General features: G+C 38.4%; 1 protein-coding gene across 1 annotated transcript; it reads right to left on the bottom strand.

Annotated features, from left to right (window-relative positions):
* On the bottom strand, nucleotides 1-12,879 carry LOC120071670 (chromosome-associated kinesin). Its single transcript, XM_039024044.2, has 8 exons — nucleotides 12,508-12,879; nucleotides 11,157-11,223; nucleotides 10,399-10,476; nucleotides 9,618-9,670; nucleotides 9,266-9,402; nucleotides 9,122-9,186; nucleotides 1,086-1,144; nucleotides 1-298 (listed from the first exon to the last, which is right to left on the bottom strand). The coding sequence occupies exons 1-8, from the start codon at nucleotides 12,682-12,684 to the stop codon at nucleotides 209-211; spliced, it is 726 nt and encodes a 241-aa protein (XP_038879972.1). The 5' UTR covers nucleotides 12,685-12,879; the 3' UTR covers nucleotides 1-208.
* Nucleotides 12,880-15,121: the final 2,242 nt, after the last annotated feature.

Below are 15,121 nucleotides of genomic sequence, written 5' to 3'. Positions count from 1 at the left end.
TTTAGTCATGAACAAATCATATATGAAACGTGTCGATGTGAAAAGTTTGCAAATGAAAAGATTCCAACAGGGATTTCATCACTCTATTTTTACTAATAAACTTAATCCGGACCCAAGCATTTGGAACTTATTTAATCATCAAAATTGTCAAAGGCATCAGCAAACATGGAACAAATTACATAATCCATACCTCAAATCTTCCAGTTTATCATAGGGGAATCCCCAAGTCAGAGACTTTCATGGCCCTATTTTCAAGCAAAGTCCTCTGACGCTTCAAAATTGTTGCCATCGAAGCTACCTGGGAGTATAGGAAACAGAAAAAGTGATGAATGTGAGACATGAATTAAATTTGGATAGTCCCCCAACTTTTGTGGTTGTGAAATCAAATCCGTAGAATTCACAGATTTGTTAGACAAAATTGAAACGTTATGATTTTATTAGACAGAAATTTTAATTTTGTATTTAGTAGATCTCAACATCTTAGAGAATGTTAAATTAACCTATCGGCACACCCTTAAAATTTCAATTACTAATTTTATAATTTAGATCCTGTTTGATACCAAACAAATTTCAATCATGTTTGGTAACCATTTGGTTTTTGTTTTTGAAAATTATGTTTATTTCATCTTAATTTCTTACCATGTCTTACATCTTTTTTAAGTAAAAGAGTTGAATTTTTAGCTAAATTCAAAAAACAAAAACAAGTTTTTTAATTTTTTTTTTTTAGTTTTCAAATTTTGGCTTGCATTTTTTATAACATCGGTAAAAAGTAAATAATAAAGCAAGAAATTTAGGGGTAAAAAGAGTGTTAATAAGCTTAATTTTAAAAAACAAAAAGTCAAATGGTTACCACACGGAGGCTTCATCTTTATTTTTTTGTTTTTGAAATTTATGTTGGTTTCATACCTATTTTTCAATTATGGTTTTTTACCTTGTCAAAAAAACATTTGAATTTCTAATCTAACATAAATTATGTATGGAAGTAAATTATTGGATTAAATTTAACTAAACATAAGATTCAATCATCCGTTCAAGTATAAAATTCATCTCTCAACGATAAGGAAAAATGAGTGTATCAGGCTGACCTCTGCTCGAAGTTTTAATGAGTCCCTACCAGAAATTTCCCGCAGCCCATCCATCAAATCTGCAGAATTCGAAAAATGTAAGGACTTCATAGAAATTATGTGCAATCATGTGATAGGAATCAAGTAGAACTTGTTACTGAATTCAAGATACCCTAAGGTATTACAACCTAATCTTCCTCCCACTCTCGATAGAAGACTCCACACTAACTTCAAAAGCAAGATAACCCACTACCCATGTACAACTACATATATTCCCTACTCTAACCGTCTGTAGTCCCACTCGACAACGGCTCCCCTCCCGTAACCAACTCTTTTCCTTTTCTACCCCTCCCCTCATATGTATGTATCACTGGTGCTCTAACATCATGATGTGATGTTAACGTGTACTCTTACTCTCTGTTGAAAGTAGTGTATTTTGCCCGAAGGACGTTTTAGTCATTTGCTATTCTCTGCTATTTTTAGTGTGTGCCTTAGTTATTTATTTGGCTTTGTTGTACCTTGTAAAGATGTGAAAAATTAATAAGAACTCCTATATCGTGGTTTTTTTCTCCCTGACCTAGGGTTTTCCACGTAAACTGTGTGTTTTCCCTTTCTTCCCTTTTCTATTTCAATATGGTATCAGAGCCGGTTGAAGAAACCCTAGCCGTCATTAGTGAAAACCCACTGCAAGGCTCTCAGCCTATATTGACAAACGGAGTTAGCGATTCAGTCGGTGGAACGAGTGGAGCCGCTGCCGAGGACATCCACATCTTTGCTGTACAGGTGGTCGTTGATCGTTATCTCAGGACGGTGCATCTCCCAGTCGGTTAGATCTTCCAGTCGCCGACGCATCTTGGTCAGACGACACTGTCGCAACAACAGCTGCCGTACCAGCCGAATATGTCCGTGCTAGTTGGGTTCGACCGCGCCGACTCCACAGCCGATCGTCTCAGCCGTCCGCACCAGCCACAGTCGTCCGCTCCCTGGCCCACTCTAGCCGCTGCGCGATGGACCTCCACGGCACCAGATCTGCTCGAAACGACCACTGGGCAGCTGGTTCTTCGCCCCAATCGGCCGAACTCCGACCATCTTGATCGGACGGACATGGGTGATATCCAGTGGTGCGTTGCTGAGTTGGGGGAATCATCGTCATTCCACAATGGGTATCGACCGACTGGTTCGACGACAACCAGCCATGTGCAGCCTACTCCGGCCAACCTTGAGACTGCCAATTCAGTGGGTCTTTCCCCAATAGTGGTTTAGCCGCAATTTAATAGCCTCCAACAGCAAATTGCAGCACTCGGGGCAGCCCTCAGGATGTCCACAAACCTCCAGTCGAACTCGGTGAACCCAGAATTATCTTCACATCTTGCGATGTACACAGAAAATCCGGTAAATGCTTTTCCTGCTTTACCCACAACGAATATTTTGTCTAGGTATGTGGGAAATTTTGCAGGGTATATTACAGGAGAAAAACTGAATGGCAGAGCTACTTTTCCTGGTCTCAATCAATTAAGATGGCCCTTGAAGGGCATCACAAATTTGGGTATCTATACCAAGACCAAGCCCAGGTGATCCTCAAGAGTGTGTTTGGAAAGGAGAAGACTCCTTGCTTCGCTCAGTGTTAATTAACAGTATTGAACCGCAGATAGGCAAACCTCTCCTGTATGCTGCAACCGCTCGGGACATTTGGGATGCTGTCCAGAAATTATACTCTAAGCGATAGAATGTGTCACGGTTATACACCTTGCGGAAACAGTCCATGAGTGCAAACAAGGGACCATGGACGTTACATCCTATTTTACCAAGTTGTCTTTGATATGGCAAGAAATGGACTTATGTCGGAAAATCCTCTGGGATTGTCCGTGTGGTGGAGTACAACATACAAAACTGGAGGAGATCGATCGTGTCTACGATTTTCTTGCTGGTCTGAACACCAAATTTGATGCAATCCGTAAAAGAATACTGGGACATAGGCCGGTCCCTTCCCTCATGGAAGTCAATTCGAAAGTCCGATTGGAGGAAGATCGATCGAGTGCCATGAACAATTTTGGTCCCAATTCTATTGATTTTGCTGCCTCTGGTGAAAAGTTGTCCGGGTCTGATAGTGATAAGCAGAACAGTAAAATCCCTCTGATCTGCGAACATTGCAAAAAGCCGTGGCACATGAAGGATCAATGTTGGACTACATGGTAAACCTCCGAATGACAAACGTCGCCCATCGAATGACAAGACAAAATCTGGCCGAGCTCTTGTAAGTGACTCCACTGATGTTGCATCACAGTCTCAAGTGCCTAACCAAACTGATCCAAGTACCGTTGGAATCGGTACTATTGTCCAATCAGGTACCTCTCAATCCTTTAGTTTCCTTATTGAGGGGAAAGAATCTTGGATATTGGACTCTGGAGTAACAAATCACCTAACTAGTTCATTTGACCAATTTCTCTCTTACCTTCCGCTTGCTGGTGATGAGAGAATTCGAATTGCAGATGGATCCTTTGTCCCGTTGCAAGGATAGGTCACCTATCTCCCTTCCAAAGGTTGGTCTTACAAAATGTGTTGCACGTCCCGAAAACTTCCTACAACTTGCTGTCTATCAGTAAAATAACTAGGGATTTAAACTACAGAGTTATTTTCTCACAAGATATTGCTTTGTTTCAAGACTTGAGCTCGGGGATGACGATTGGCACAACCCAGCATAATAGGGGACTCTATTTCCTTTATGACGATGCTGTCTCTAGGAGTTGTTCTAGTACTAGTTTATTATCTTCATTTACAATTTCTGAAAAAAACTATTTATTATGGCATTTTCATCTCGGTCATCCGAATTTTCAGTATATGAAATATTTATTTCTCCACTTATTTCATAGTATAGACGTTTCTGCTTTATCTTGTGATGTATGTATACGTGCGAAACGACACTAAGTTACTTATCCTTCTCAGCCTTACAAACCTTCCCATCCTTTCCATTTGATTCATAGTGATGTTTGGGGTCCTTCAAATATTACTACTTTGACCGGCAAGCGATAGTTTGTAACATTTATTGATGACCACACCCGCCTTACGTGGGTATTTCTTCTCACAGACAAGTCAGAAGTAACATATGTGTTCCAACAGTTCTATTCTACGGTTGAGACATAGTTTAATACCAAGATTGCCATTTTTCGAAGTGACAATGGGCGGGAATTCGTCAATAACACTCTTTGTGAGTTCTTAACTTCGAAGGGCATTGTCCATCTAAATTTATGTGCCTATACTCCCTAACAGAATGGGGTGGCGGAATGGAAAAACCGTCACCTCATTGAAGTTGCCCGGTCACTTATGCTCCCTGTGTCTCTCCCTTCGTATTTATGAGGGGATGCCGTTCTTACTGCAGCCCACCTCATCAATCGGATGCCCTCTCACGTTCTTACATTCCAAACACCACTTAAATGTTTCAAGGAGTCTTATACTTCCATGCGTCTCATTCAAGAAGTTCCTTTTCGAGTGTTTGAATGTACTGTCTTTGTCCATAGTCATGGTCCTCAACAAACTAAATTTGCTCCTCGTGCTCAGAAGTGCGTCTTTGTCGGATACGCTCTTCACCAGCGGAGCTATAAATGCTATCACCCATCCTCGAGAAAATATTTTGTCTCTATGGATGTGACGTTCCTTGAGGATAAACCCTTCTTTACTGTTAGTCCTCTTTAGGGGGAGAGTAGTGATAGTGAAGAGCCTAACTCATCCATATATTCTATTCCTTTGGATATTCTCTCTAATCTTGATCCTCCTCTTCCCACAAAAGACCCGGTCCTTCCCACAAATAATACTGACCCTACAAATGATCCTATCCTTCCCACCAATGACCCGGTCTTTCTCACAGATGATACAGTCCTCCCTACGAAACAGGTACCCTGGAAGACATACTAAAGGAAGAATCTTAGAAAGGAAATGACATCTCCTGTTGTATCATCGAGTACTGGCTATGACTCAGAACCGGCACCAGCTTAAGGTACGTTTATTCCTGATATTGTTTCTGATGATAATGGCTGTGTTGAAGGTGATATGACTAAAAAGGATGAGATTGGTTCAGACAAAGGCGAGACCGCAGGTAGTGGTGAGTCGTCAGGGGAAAGGAAGGACTTGCCACAACTAAGCAAAGGTGATCACCAGTCTAGTGAGAAACCAGGAAAAACCAGGGAGTATGATGCTTCTCTTGACATTCCCATTGCTTTACGAAAGGGACTAGATCGTGTACCAAGTATTCCATGTATAGCACTTTCGTATAGTAACTTGTCGTCTGGGTTTAAGGCCTTCATTACTAACCTAGATACTGCAGTAATACCAACTGATGTGCATATGGCTATGGAAGTTCCTGAGTGGAAGGCTGCCGTTATGGAAGAAATGAGAGCCCTGGAAACTAATAAAACGTGGGACCGTGTAACTCTCCCTAGAGGTCATAAAACCGTTGGATGCGAATGGGTGTTCACGGTTAAATACAAAGCTGATGGAACTCTGTATAGATACAAGGCCAGACTGGTTGCTACGGGTTTACTCAGATTTATGGGGTTGATTACTCAGAAACCTTCTCTCCAGTGGCAAAACTAAATACAATTCATGTGCTCCTCTCAATGGCAGTTAACAAAGACTGGCCTCTCCATCAACTTGATGTAAAGAACGCATTCTTAAATGGTGAGTTAGAAGAAGAGGTTTACATGAGCCCTCCTCCTGGATTCAAAGCTCAGTTTGATCATCGAGTCTGTAAAATTAAAAAATCAGTCTCCAAGGGCGTGGTTTGATAGTTCACCACCTTCGTTAAGTCCCAAGGGTTCATTCAGGAGCATTTTGATCATACCTTATTTACAAAAAGGTCAGCATCTGGGAAGGTGGCAGCTTTAATTGTGTATGTTGATGACATCATTCTATCGAGGGATGATAAGGTTGAGATTGTTAGACTAAAGCAGAAAATGACAGATGAGTTCGAGATTAAAGACCTAGGAAGCTTGAGATATTTCCTTGGAATGGAAGTGGCGAGTCGAAAGAGGGAATATATGTGTCATAGCAAAAATATACTCTGGATCTGTTGAAGGAAACCGAGATGACTGGATGTAAACCTATTGATACACCTGTTGAAGTCAATCAAGTTGGGAGATTTTGTCAACAAAGTTCCTGTTAATAAAGAGAGATATCAGTGTCTAGTGGGAAAATTAATTTACTTGTCTCAAACTAAACCTGATATTTCCTATGCCGTTAGTGTGGTTAGTCAGTTTATGTAGGCTCCTTGTGAGGAACATATGGAGGCAGTCACTCGAATATTGAGGTATTTAAAGTCCACTCCAAGAAAGGGCTTAATGTTTAGGAAACATGATGGGAGGTGCATTGAGGCATACACTGACTCAGATTGGGCAGGATCCATTACAAACAGAAAATCAACGTCAGGATACTGTACCTTTGTGTGGGATAATCTAATTACTTGGCAGAGTAAGAAATAAAGCGTCGTTGCTAGAAGTAGTGTTGAAACGGAATACAGGACTATGAATTTGAGCATATGCGAGGAGATATGGTTGAAGAAAGTCTTGTCTGACCTTCACCAAGATTGTGATGCTCCGATGAAACTCTACTGTGATAACAAGGCAACTATAAGTATTGCAACACGACAGGACTAAGCATGTGGAGATAGACAGACACTTTATTAAGGAAAAGCTAGATAATGGCAGTATTTGTATTTTCTACATTCCTTCAAGTCAACAGGTTGTTGACATTCTCACCAAAGGGTTACTAAGACAAAGCTTTGACGCCTCTGTTAGCAAGTTGGGTCTCATTGATATTTACATCCCAACTTAAGGGGGAGTGTTGAAAGTAGTGTATTTTGTCCTAAGGGCATTCTAGTCATTTGTTATTCTCTACTATTTTTAGTGTGTGTCTTAGTTATTTATTTGGCTCTGTTGTACCCTGTAAAGATGTGAAAAATTAATAAGAACTCCTATATCGTGGTTTTTTCTCCCTGATCTAGGGTTTTCCACATAAACGGTGCGTTTTCCCTTTCTTCCCTTTTCTATTTCAATACTTTCAAGTTTCAAGTCTCAATCAACCACTGATCAAACCCCGTCATTATATCTATCTGCCCATCACAGATGCCAGACAGAAACAAAGTGGCAATATAAACAACCATTTTTGTCCGCATTATACTATTAGTTCTGAATGTTGTCGTACAGCATTAGAAATAATTTACAATCTAAATACTTCATAATAATCTAATTATTATTTTCCACTTGACAGAACTAACTAAACAGAGTAACCAAGAACAAAATAGCTTGAACTAGTCATGCAGACACAAAGCAGATGGCACTGGTATTGGAGATAGATGAATCAAGTAGAGTACAGCATTTGTTTATCGGACAACAATAGTTCATTGCTCACAGTCCCCCTTTGACAGGTTTTGGTCTGTTAAAAACAAAACCTTACAACCAGGTTATAAGAATTCTCCCTTTGAATTGAAGATCAGTTTAAGGAGATTACAAACTGAAAAAGAAACTATGTTGATCAATACGAAACTCTTCAAATAACAAAACAAGCTCGAACTACTCTTCCTTTTCATTATTTGCAAGCTTAAATTTCAAAGGTTTCCTTCAAGTCTTTTTCTCGACAAAATCCCTGCATTTTTCTTTATCACAAGAATCTACAAGTCTTCAATTAAACTATTCTTTGAAAGAAGTTAAGAGCCCAAAAACTTATTCCATCAAGCTTTAGAATCAACTATAATGAAAGGGTGCTGCAACCAAATATTTTGAAATTTAGAAGTCATTGTTCCTAAGAAGGATAAATAATTGAAAGCAAAATTGGATAGTCATCTGAAGTAGAACTAGGCTTTCTCATAGCTTTAGAGAAGATCTCATGATTACGCAGTTGATATTTTCTCTCTTCGTAGTAAAAGGATAAAATTTTAAAGTAGATCAAGATCTTTGTCTGACAGCCTCTACTTGAGTTTTTTGACCATCGTGATCGGGCCACATTTGTGCGTTCGTTGTAAGAGTGTGACTAAAGAATCTAAATCATATTCTTTGTCGCAGTGAGTTTTCAAACTTAAGGTGTTTATCATCCCCCACCCAAGCGAGGGGGGAGGGTCTTTCTACGTACATCAATTCATGATAAGGGCTGCATCTTGTGCAGTTAGGTTTCCTTGAAGCCTTTGGGGCCAAGCTCACATATGGATAAAAGGGACTTTTGAAAGCTCACTGGTGAGGGATTTGAAGACCTCAGAGTGGCATAGCCCTCCCCTAAATTTGGATAACTAGAGACCAAGCTCACAGACGGAGAAAGTGGAGTTTCTTAACAGTACTGCCGGATCTTGGATGTAAATAGGGTAATTGGCCAAAGCTCTTGCCTTGGGCTACCTCAAGAAGGCTTCCTTTTTGGTCACTTATTATTGGGTGCATTAAGAACACACCAGAAACGGAAATCAGAATATGCTTTCCTCCCCGAGGGAAACACTTTTGAAGGTCATGCACGAGAATGTAGGACCTTTGGCTGAAATCAATGTTATTTGTCCTCCCAAAGACAAGCAAATGAACCTTGAAAGAAAACAAGCCAACAAACCTCCCATTGTCCAGAATTTTTTTTACCTTCCAAAGCCTAATGATCAAGGATTGAATGATGTGGTTGCAGCCCACCCCATGAATAGTACAACTACTGCAAAAGGGCCACAGGTTTTCGTACTATAGATGAAGATATAAGAAAGATGAACCTTAGATCCTAAAAATCGATGCCAAAGATATATATTATCAATAAGATGCAACACTATGAGATCTAGAATACTATCTCAGAAGATCTATACTTCCATTGCCCCCTCTGCACAAACCTGTCAAAATATTTACAATGATAGGGAAATATCTCAATATCCAATTCAACCTTATGTGACTCATGTCTATAATTTAAGACGGTTGGACTATCAAATTAACAAGAAGAAATTGAACAAGAGTAAAGAAAGAAAAGGTTCAGGACCAAATAAAAGTCTCTTAAGCAGAACCATAAAGTAGAAACTAAGACAACTATAGAGTTTCATACATCAATATACATACCTGTAGCTTGGGCTTCAGCCCTGTAAATTGACCTTGAAAGATGTTGAATTTGACTTCCAGCATTCCTGTATATTAAAATAGTCAGATCCATAGAATCTAGTAGTAACAAACTTTTCTATCTTTTCACTACTACAATGTTTCTACATCAGCTCATTGTGGCCGTATTTCATATCCTTTTCAGCTAGAGCAGCCCTCTCAAGTAGTTTTTTGCTCTCCTTCTTCATCAGGTCCACTGAAAGGTTCAACTCCTTTACAAGCTTCTCAGCCTTTAAGAAACTTGCCTGCTCAAAGGAACACAATAATGAAACAATTAACAATAATCAACTAGAGAAATACAGTGCAGAGCAAAGGAAAATAATGAACTAGTCCAGAGTGCTGTCAAAACGCAGATTATTCCAAACTCCAGCCCAATAGGCATACATACAATGAGAATGGATACATCAACAAATCATTCATAATCCAAGTTGATGGTTAAGAAAATAAATAAGGCAAGAACCTCTTCAGTTTGAAATCGACCCAACGTATGACGAAACAGAAATCTTCTTGGCCCTACATAAAAGAGCATTCCTTAAAAAATTAAGGCTAACTTTACATACACAAAAATAGAAGGGGGAAAAAAACAAAGAAGGAAAGGATCAAATGCAAATATAATCAACGCAATTCCATGCAGGCAAATAACAATAATATGTTGGAATTTTTTTCCCAAGTGTGAATAACACTGCATATGTAACCAAAAAGAAAAAATTTCTTCTTAAAAAGAAAAAAAAAAATTAAGAGAGAGAGAGAGACTTTAGAGGAGACAATAAATTCAGTGTTTAGGTAGCAACGAAGAACCATGGGATTCTAACTGAACTAAAATTACAAACAGCACTGCACCATCCTGAATGAGTCTCTGAGTCTTGATAATAGGAAACTCCTGATCATGTTGCCACACATGACACAAGAGTCTTGATAACTCGAATCCCAAACCATATAGGACATGAGCTTGGCTAATAGACCAAGTTCTCGTGGTTCTTTTTCGTCGCTCTCTTTTCCTGTTCAAGCCTATACTACATGACTCTCTTCTGATTATGCAAACAAATGAATTCAATCTAAAATCATTTTGATGAGCAAATTTCAACAAACTCATCTAAATGTATTTATCCAATTGATGCCAAATAAAATAATCGACTCAATTTGCAACATGACGAAGATGACATGATACTAAACCACTTCCTTGATAGATAAACAGGAAAATTGAACAGGAAAACCATGCCAAATAAATATTTAATCCATACCTCGCATAATGAGAAGGCCAGCTGTAACAGCAACTCCAATCGTAGCAGCTGGGTGTTCTCTCGCTATCTTAAACTCATCTACACAGTGATGTCATAACATAAATAAATATGATAGCATTAATAAATACAGAGGCAAAACTAAAATAAAACTTCTCTTCTTACTTTGTAAGAAAAGATATGACTTTTTTAATTCAAAATAATAATAATAATATATAGAACCCTTCCATTGGGAGCTAACGAAAAACCACCACAAGCTGAGTTGATTACAAAATCCAAAATAACAATGCCTACTGTGACACTGGAAGAATAAGAATAAGTTTATCTTCTTGGGAAATCCTTGCCTCAAGATTACCTCTGGGCAATTTTTGGGGGAAAAGGAAACAAACTTTTCATTAGTTTAGTGAAAAGTTTACAAGATAATCGACCATAAAGTTTGGTGGTAGATCTAAACTAAACTAACAAAAAGCTTGTTTCCTTATCCCCCAAAATTACCTGGCTGGCATAACCACATTTGTTTCCATTTGTAAATGGAAACCCGAAACAAGGTATGAAATCAAATAAGGGACCACACCTCTCTCACAAATTGCTTCACTCCTCTAAAAACCCTCTTATTACAATACATACTACATAGTTCCAATTCACTTTGTAACTAATTTCAACAAGAAGGACTAGGACAATATTCCTGTCAAGCCAATATTGACTTTGCTGAATTTCTAAAGCATGCAGATAATCGGAGAACAAGAAACATAAAAAGAGACCTTTAACTTTGCGGAAAAAAGCATCTTCGTGAGTTTTGAATTGTGATGTTGCTCGGGGTACAAAATCCTGAAAAATGATTGCATTCTTCTCAAAAAGGATTATAAGATGAGAAGGAAAGAACAAATACCAAAAATTATAAATTTAACATCTGAACAATCAGTAATAATATGTTAATTTCAAAATTCATAAACGAGCATAAAATTAATCATCCATACACAATCATCAAGAGTATGACAAAGAGCAACGGGATCACTGCTCAAGCAACTAATGAGACATATGATATCAAACACAAAAACTAAACAGTTATCAATACCCATCACCATAGATGAATTGTTAGATTTTTGTTACTCCTTCATTAACCTGTGTATTTCTTATCTTGATAGGACATCAACCTCATTCCTCAAATTGAATCTGTAAAATTAAATCCTTTCTTGACCATCTTGAATCTAGTTGGTCTTCAAAAAAGCAATAATTCATTTGATATCATGATTGCATTGTGATCGACCAACATTTCCATGAATCTAGGAACTTTCGACCTTCCAATCGTAGCACCAGAATTCTTTCTTAAAAGTGAGGGGGATTATGTTGTATGGTAAATATCATGTGCATCACAGAGAAAGCAGCAAACTGATGCAACTATCCTCAGATTTCAGCAGAACCAAAAAGGGGCGGATCAGGATCAGAAGCACAGAAAAGCCAGGAAGATATGAAACCACATAAATTTATTTTCTACATTTTTTTCTTTAACTTTTGATTTGACAATAGCGTCAGAAATAAATAGGGATCTCCAGAGTCCATAATTCAAAAGAGCACTTCAATGTTTTTCATGATCCCCTTTATCACTTACCAGAAATTCCGTGAAAGTAAGTGGATCCGTGGAAGTTTTGGGTCAAGTGTAGGAGTTAGAGAAAAAAGTCTAAATTGTCTTATAATCTCAAAGCCTTTCATCTTTCTTTACACAACCAACCAATCAATTAGTATAATAATTTGCTTCTCCGTTCCATCTTAATTTCGTTTCAACCATTTATCCAATTCCACATAGTTATCGATCGTTCTCTCTAATAGATTGAGCATTTGTCCTTTCTCACAAATCCCACATAAAGTGGAAACTTCCGCTGAATAATGATCAAACGAGATATTCTCAAATTCCCATTAATGCCAGTAAAATCAAGTCTTCCTACGAAAATTTGGTTTTCAGTATGACGAGCATTTCACAGCAGAATTGATTTCGATCGAACAACTTAACCAATGCAGATTATTAACTCTAAAGATATCTAATGAGAGTGCAACATAAATACATGCCAGTATGCGAAATGATAATGGACTATAAAAGTTCACAAGAGACGCAACCTGGAAGGAACGGATATGGGAGGAAGAGGCCTCTTGGAGAGAACGAGCAGAGCGAATTGCAGAATCCTTCGATTGAACAACCGTGCGCTGCAAATCCTCTGCAATTGCCGATATAGAAGATGCTGCGCTTACATTCTCGAGCGATGGCTCCTGTTGGTGCTCCTCGCCGGCGCCCATTTTTCTCCGATTCCGGCGAACGGTGTTACGCCTTCAACTCTCTCGTCTACCGGCACCGCCGTAGAAATTCCGACCAGTTTATGAAGTGCGAAGGAAAGGGTTCACTTCCCTTACTTGGCTTATTTTTCTCCCCGAAATGAATCTTGTGAAATACATTAATCTATGAAAAACATCAAGGTTAAATTTTAAAATTTTGTTTATTCTTTGATTGTTCATTTTTTTTAAAATTTGTACGGATGACCCAATTTTTTGGTTCAAAATGTCAAATGACCAATTTTTAAAAAATAATGTCAATTGACCCTCTATTGACATCATCGCCATACCAAATTACGTAAATTGCCCTTACACCAGCTTCACGAGGTAAATCTCGCTCTCGTCTGATTAACGTTTTCGCTCTTGCTTGAAATTCCTTGGTTTGATGTGCTTGCTCATCAGTGTACGAATGATTTGACAATTTTCATGACGGAAGCCTCAAATCAAATCAATAATACCTAAACACAATATAATGGTGATTTCTTTAAACTCTAAACTCTATTTCAAAGGTGACTACTTCTCTGGTTTTCGACGATGTTTTGTTGAACGGAGATTTTTCAAACGGGAATTTCCAAGATGAGGCTTTTTCAGAACGGAACAACTTTTTAAGAAAGGTGTTTCATTATTTTGAGTCTGTTTAATTATTTTTGCTGTGTTATTTCTGGAAAGGTAGCATTACGAAATTTTGTATTGGGAGAGAGTAAGAAAGAGGAAGAGTAAGAGTAAGAGTAAGAGTAAGAGTAAGAGTAAGAGTAAGAGAGAGAGCGAGATTACGAGAGAGAGCGAGATTTTGAGAGAGAGCGAGATTGAGAGAGAGAGTATACTTCAATTGCTTGTACAACTTAATGACAAATGTTCTCTTGCTTTGTAGGATGACAGATAAGTGTCTACTTATTCGATATGGAGGTGATTGGAATGAGAATGAAAGTTCGTATATTGGGGGACAGTTGACAAGAATCGTTGTGCCTCATACATTGAAGTATGAAGAACTTAAATCTCGCATTTACAAGGTTACAAATGTTAGTTCTTCAGAGTTTGATCTTCTACTAAAAGTTAAATATAAGCTTGAATTTGAAGCCCCTCCACAATGCATAAGGAATGATGATGATGTTCGCTTCCTTCTTTTGCGATAAGAGCTTAGTAGACTTCAGATAGTTGTAATATTGAAATCTAATCAGGACGAAAATATTGGAATGGGGTTTGAAAATATGAGTTATGATGATACGGCTGTGGACAAACAATACGAGGAATCATATCAGTTTCGTCAGGAAGAGGATAATATTCCATTGTCTACCAACACTGTACCATCAACATTATCATTAAACAATGACCGCACTAATCCAGCAAGATTGAATTCAGAATTGAGCGGTACTTCAATTGTTGGTAATGAGAGGCCATCTAGATTTGATTATATTTTGGAGGAAATTAGATATAAATATGATTTATATCAAGTAGGGGAGAAAATACCATAGTAGATATGTGATATCAAACTATAGGTTAAAAATGTAATATGATTATATTTATTAATTAATTAGTTGGTTAATTATATGATAATTAATCCAAAAACCACGTTTGGACGTGGGTTAGTGGAATGTGTCGGTTATTGTAACCAATGAAATAAAAATGAAATTGTTTCAATTTTTGAATTGTTGGTCAATCGTCTAAAAGAAATAGAAGAGCGTGCGTTGGTAGAAAAGAAAACGATCGCTTAAGAAAATCGAGAGACTATACGATAGCTCCTCTCCGCCTAAACGATCGTCCTCCTCGCGCCTAAACGATTGCACACTAATTCCTACACGATCGCATAGCTTCTCTAAACGATTGTATAGTGTGCCGTCTTTGCTAAACGATTGTATACCATTTCCTAAACGATCGTTCAGTAAAACCTACACGATTATGTAGTGTCTCCTAAACGATAAGCATCGTGCTATGCGATAGCGCTTTTTTCCCTCCCATTTGCTTATCGCCTACACGATCTGGTTTTCCTCCTTCCTCTACCAAATTCACCAAAGACCACGCTTTGGGTTCTCACTCCAAGAATACCCGAGGCTCTTTTCTGGTGGTGTCGTCCCTGTGGTGTTCATGTTCGTGCGGTTGTTCGTGCTGCTGTAGTCGACGCTGCTGCTGGGCATTGGTTGATCGGGTGGAGGGTTCCACTGCTTTGAGTTCCGAATTTGAAGATTGTCTTCAACTGGTATGGCACTCTTTCCCTTGTTATTTTGTTGTTCATAGCATGCCCTTAATTAAGATTTGTTTACATAACTGTGCGTTTAAATGTATAATATGTATTTCGGTCATGTGAGATCGGAGCGATCCGAACGTGCTCATGGAACTCTTTGGTAAGCGATCCTTCAATTGGTATCAGAGACAGGTTCTGATACTACGATTTCATCTGTTGCAACGA

This window comes from Benincasa hispida, chromosome 2 (assembly GCF_027475165.1).
Source record: "Benincasa hispida cultivar pf3 chromosome 2, pf3_genome.v1.1, whole genome shotgun sequence".
NCBI lineage: Eukaryota > Viridiplantae > Streptophyta > Magnoliopsida > Cucurbitales > Cucurbitaceae > Benincasa > Benincasa hispida.
Note: the sequence above shows the minus strand (reverse complement) of the source record. Positions and strands in the feature narration are given on the sequence as shown.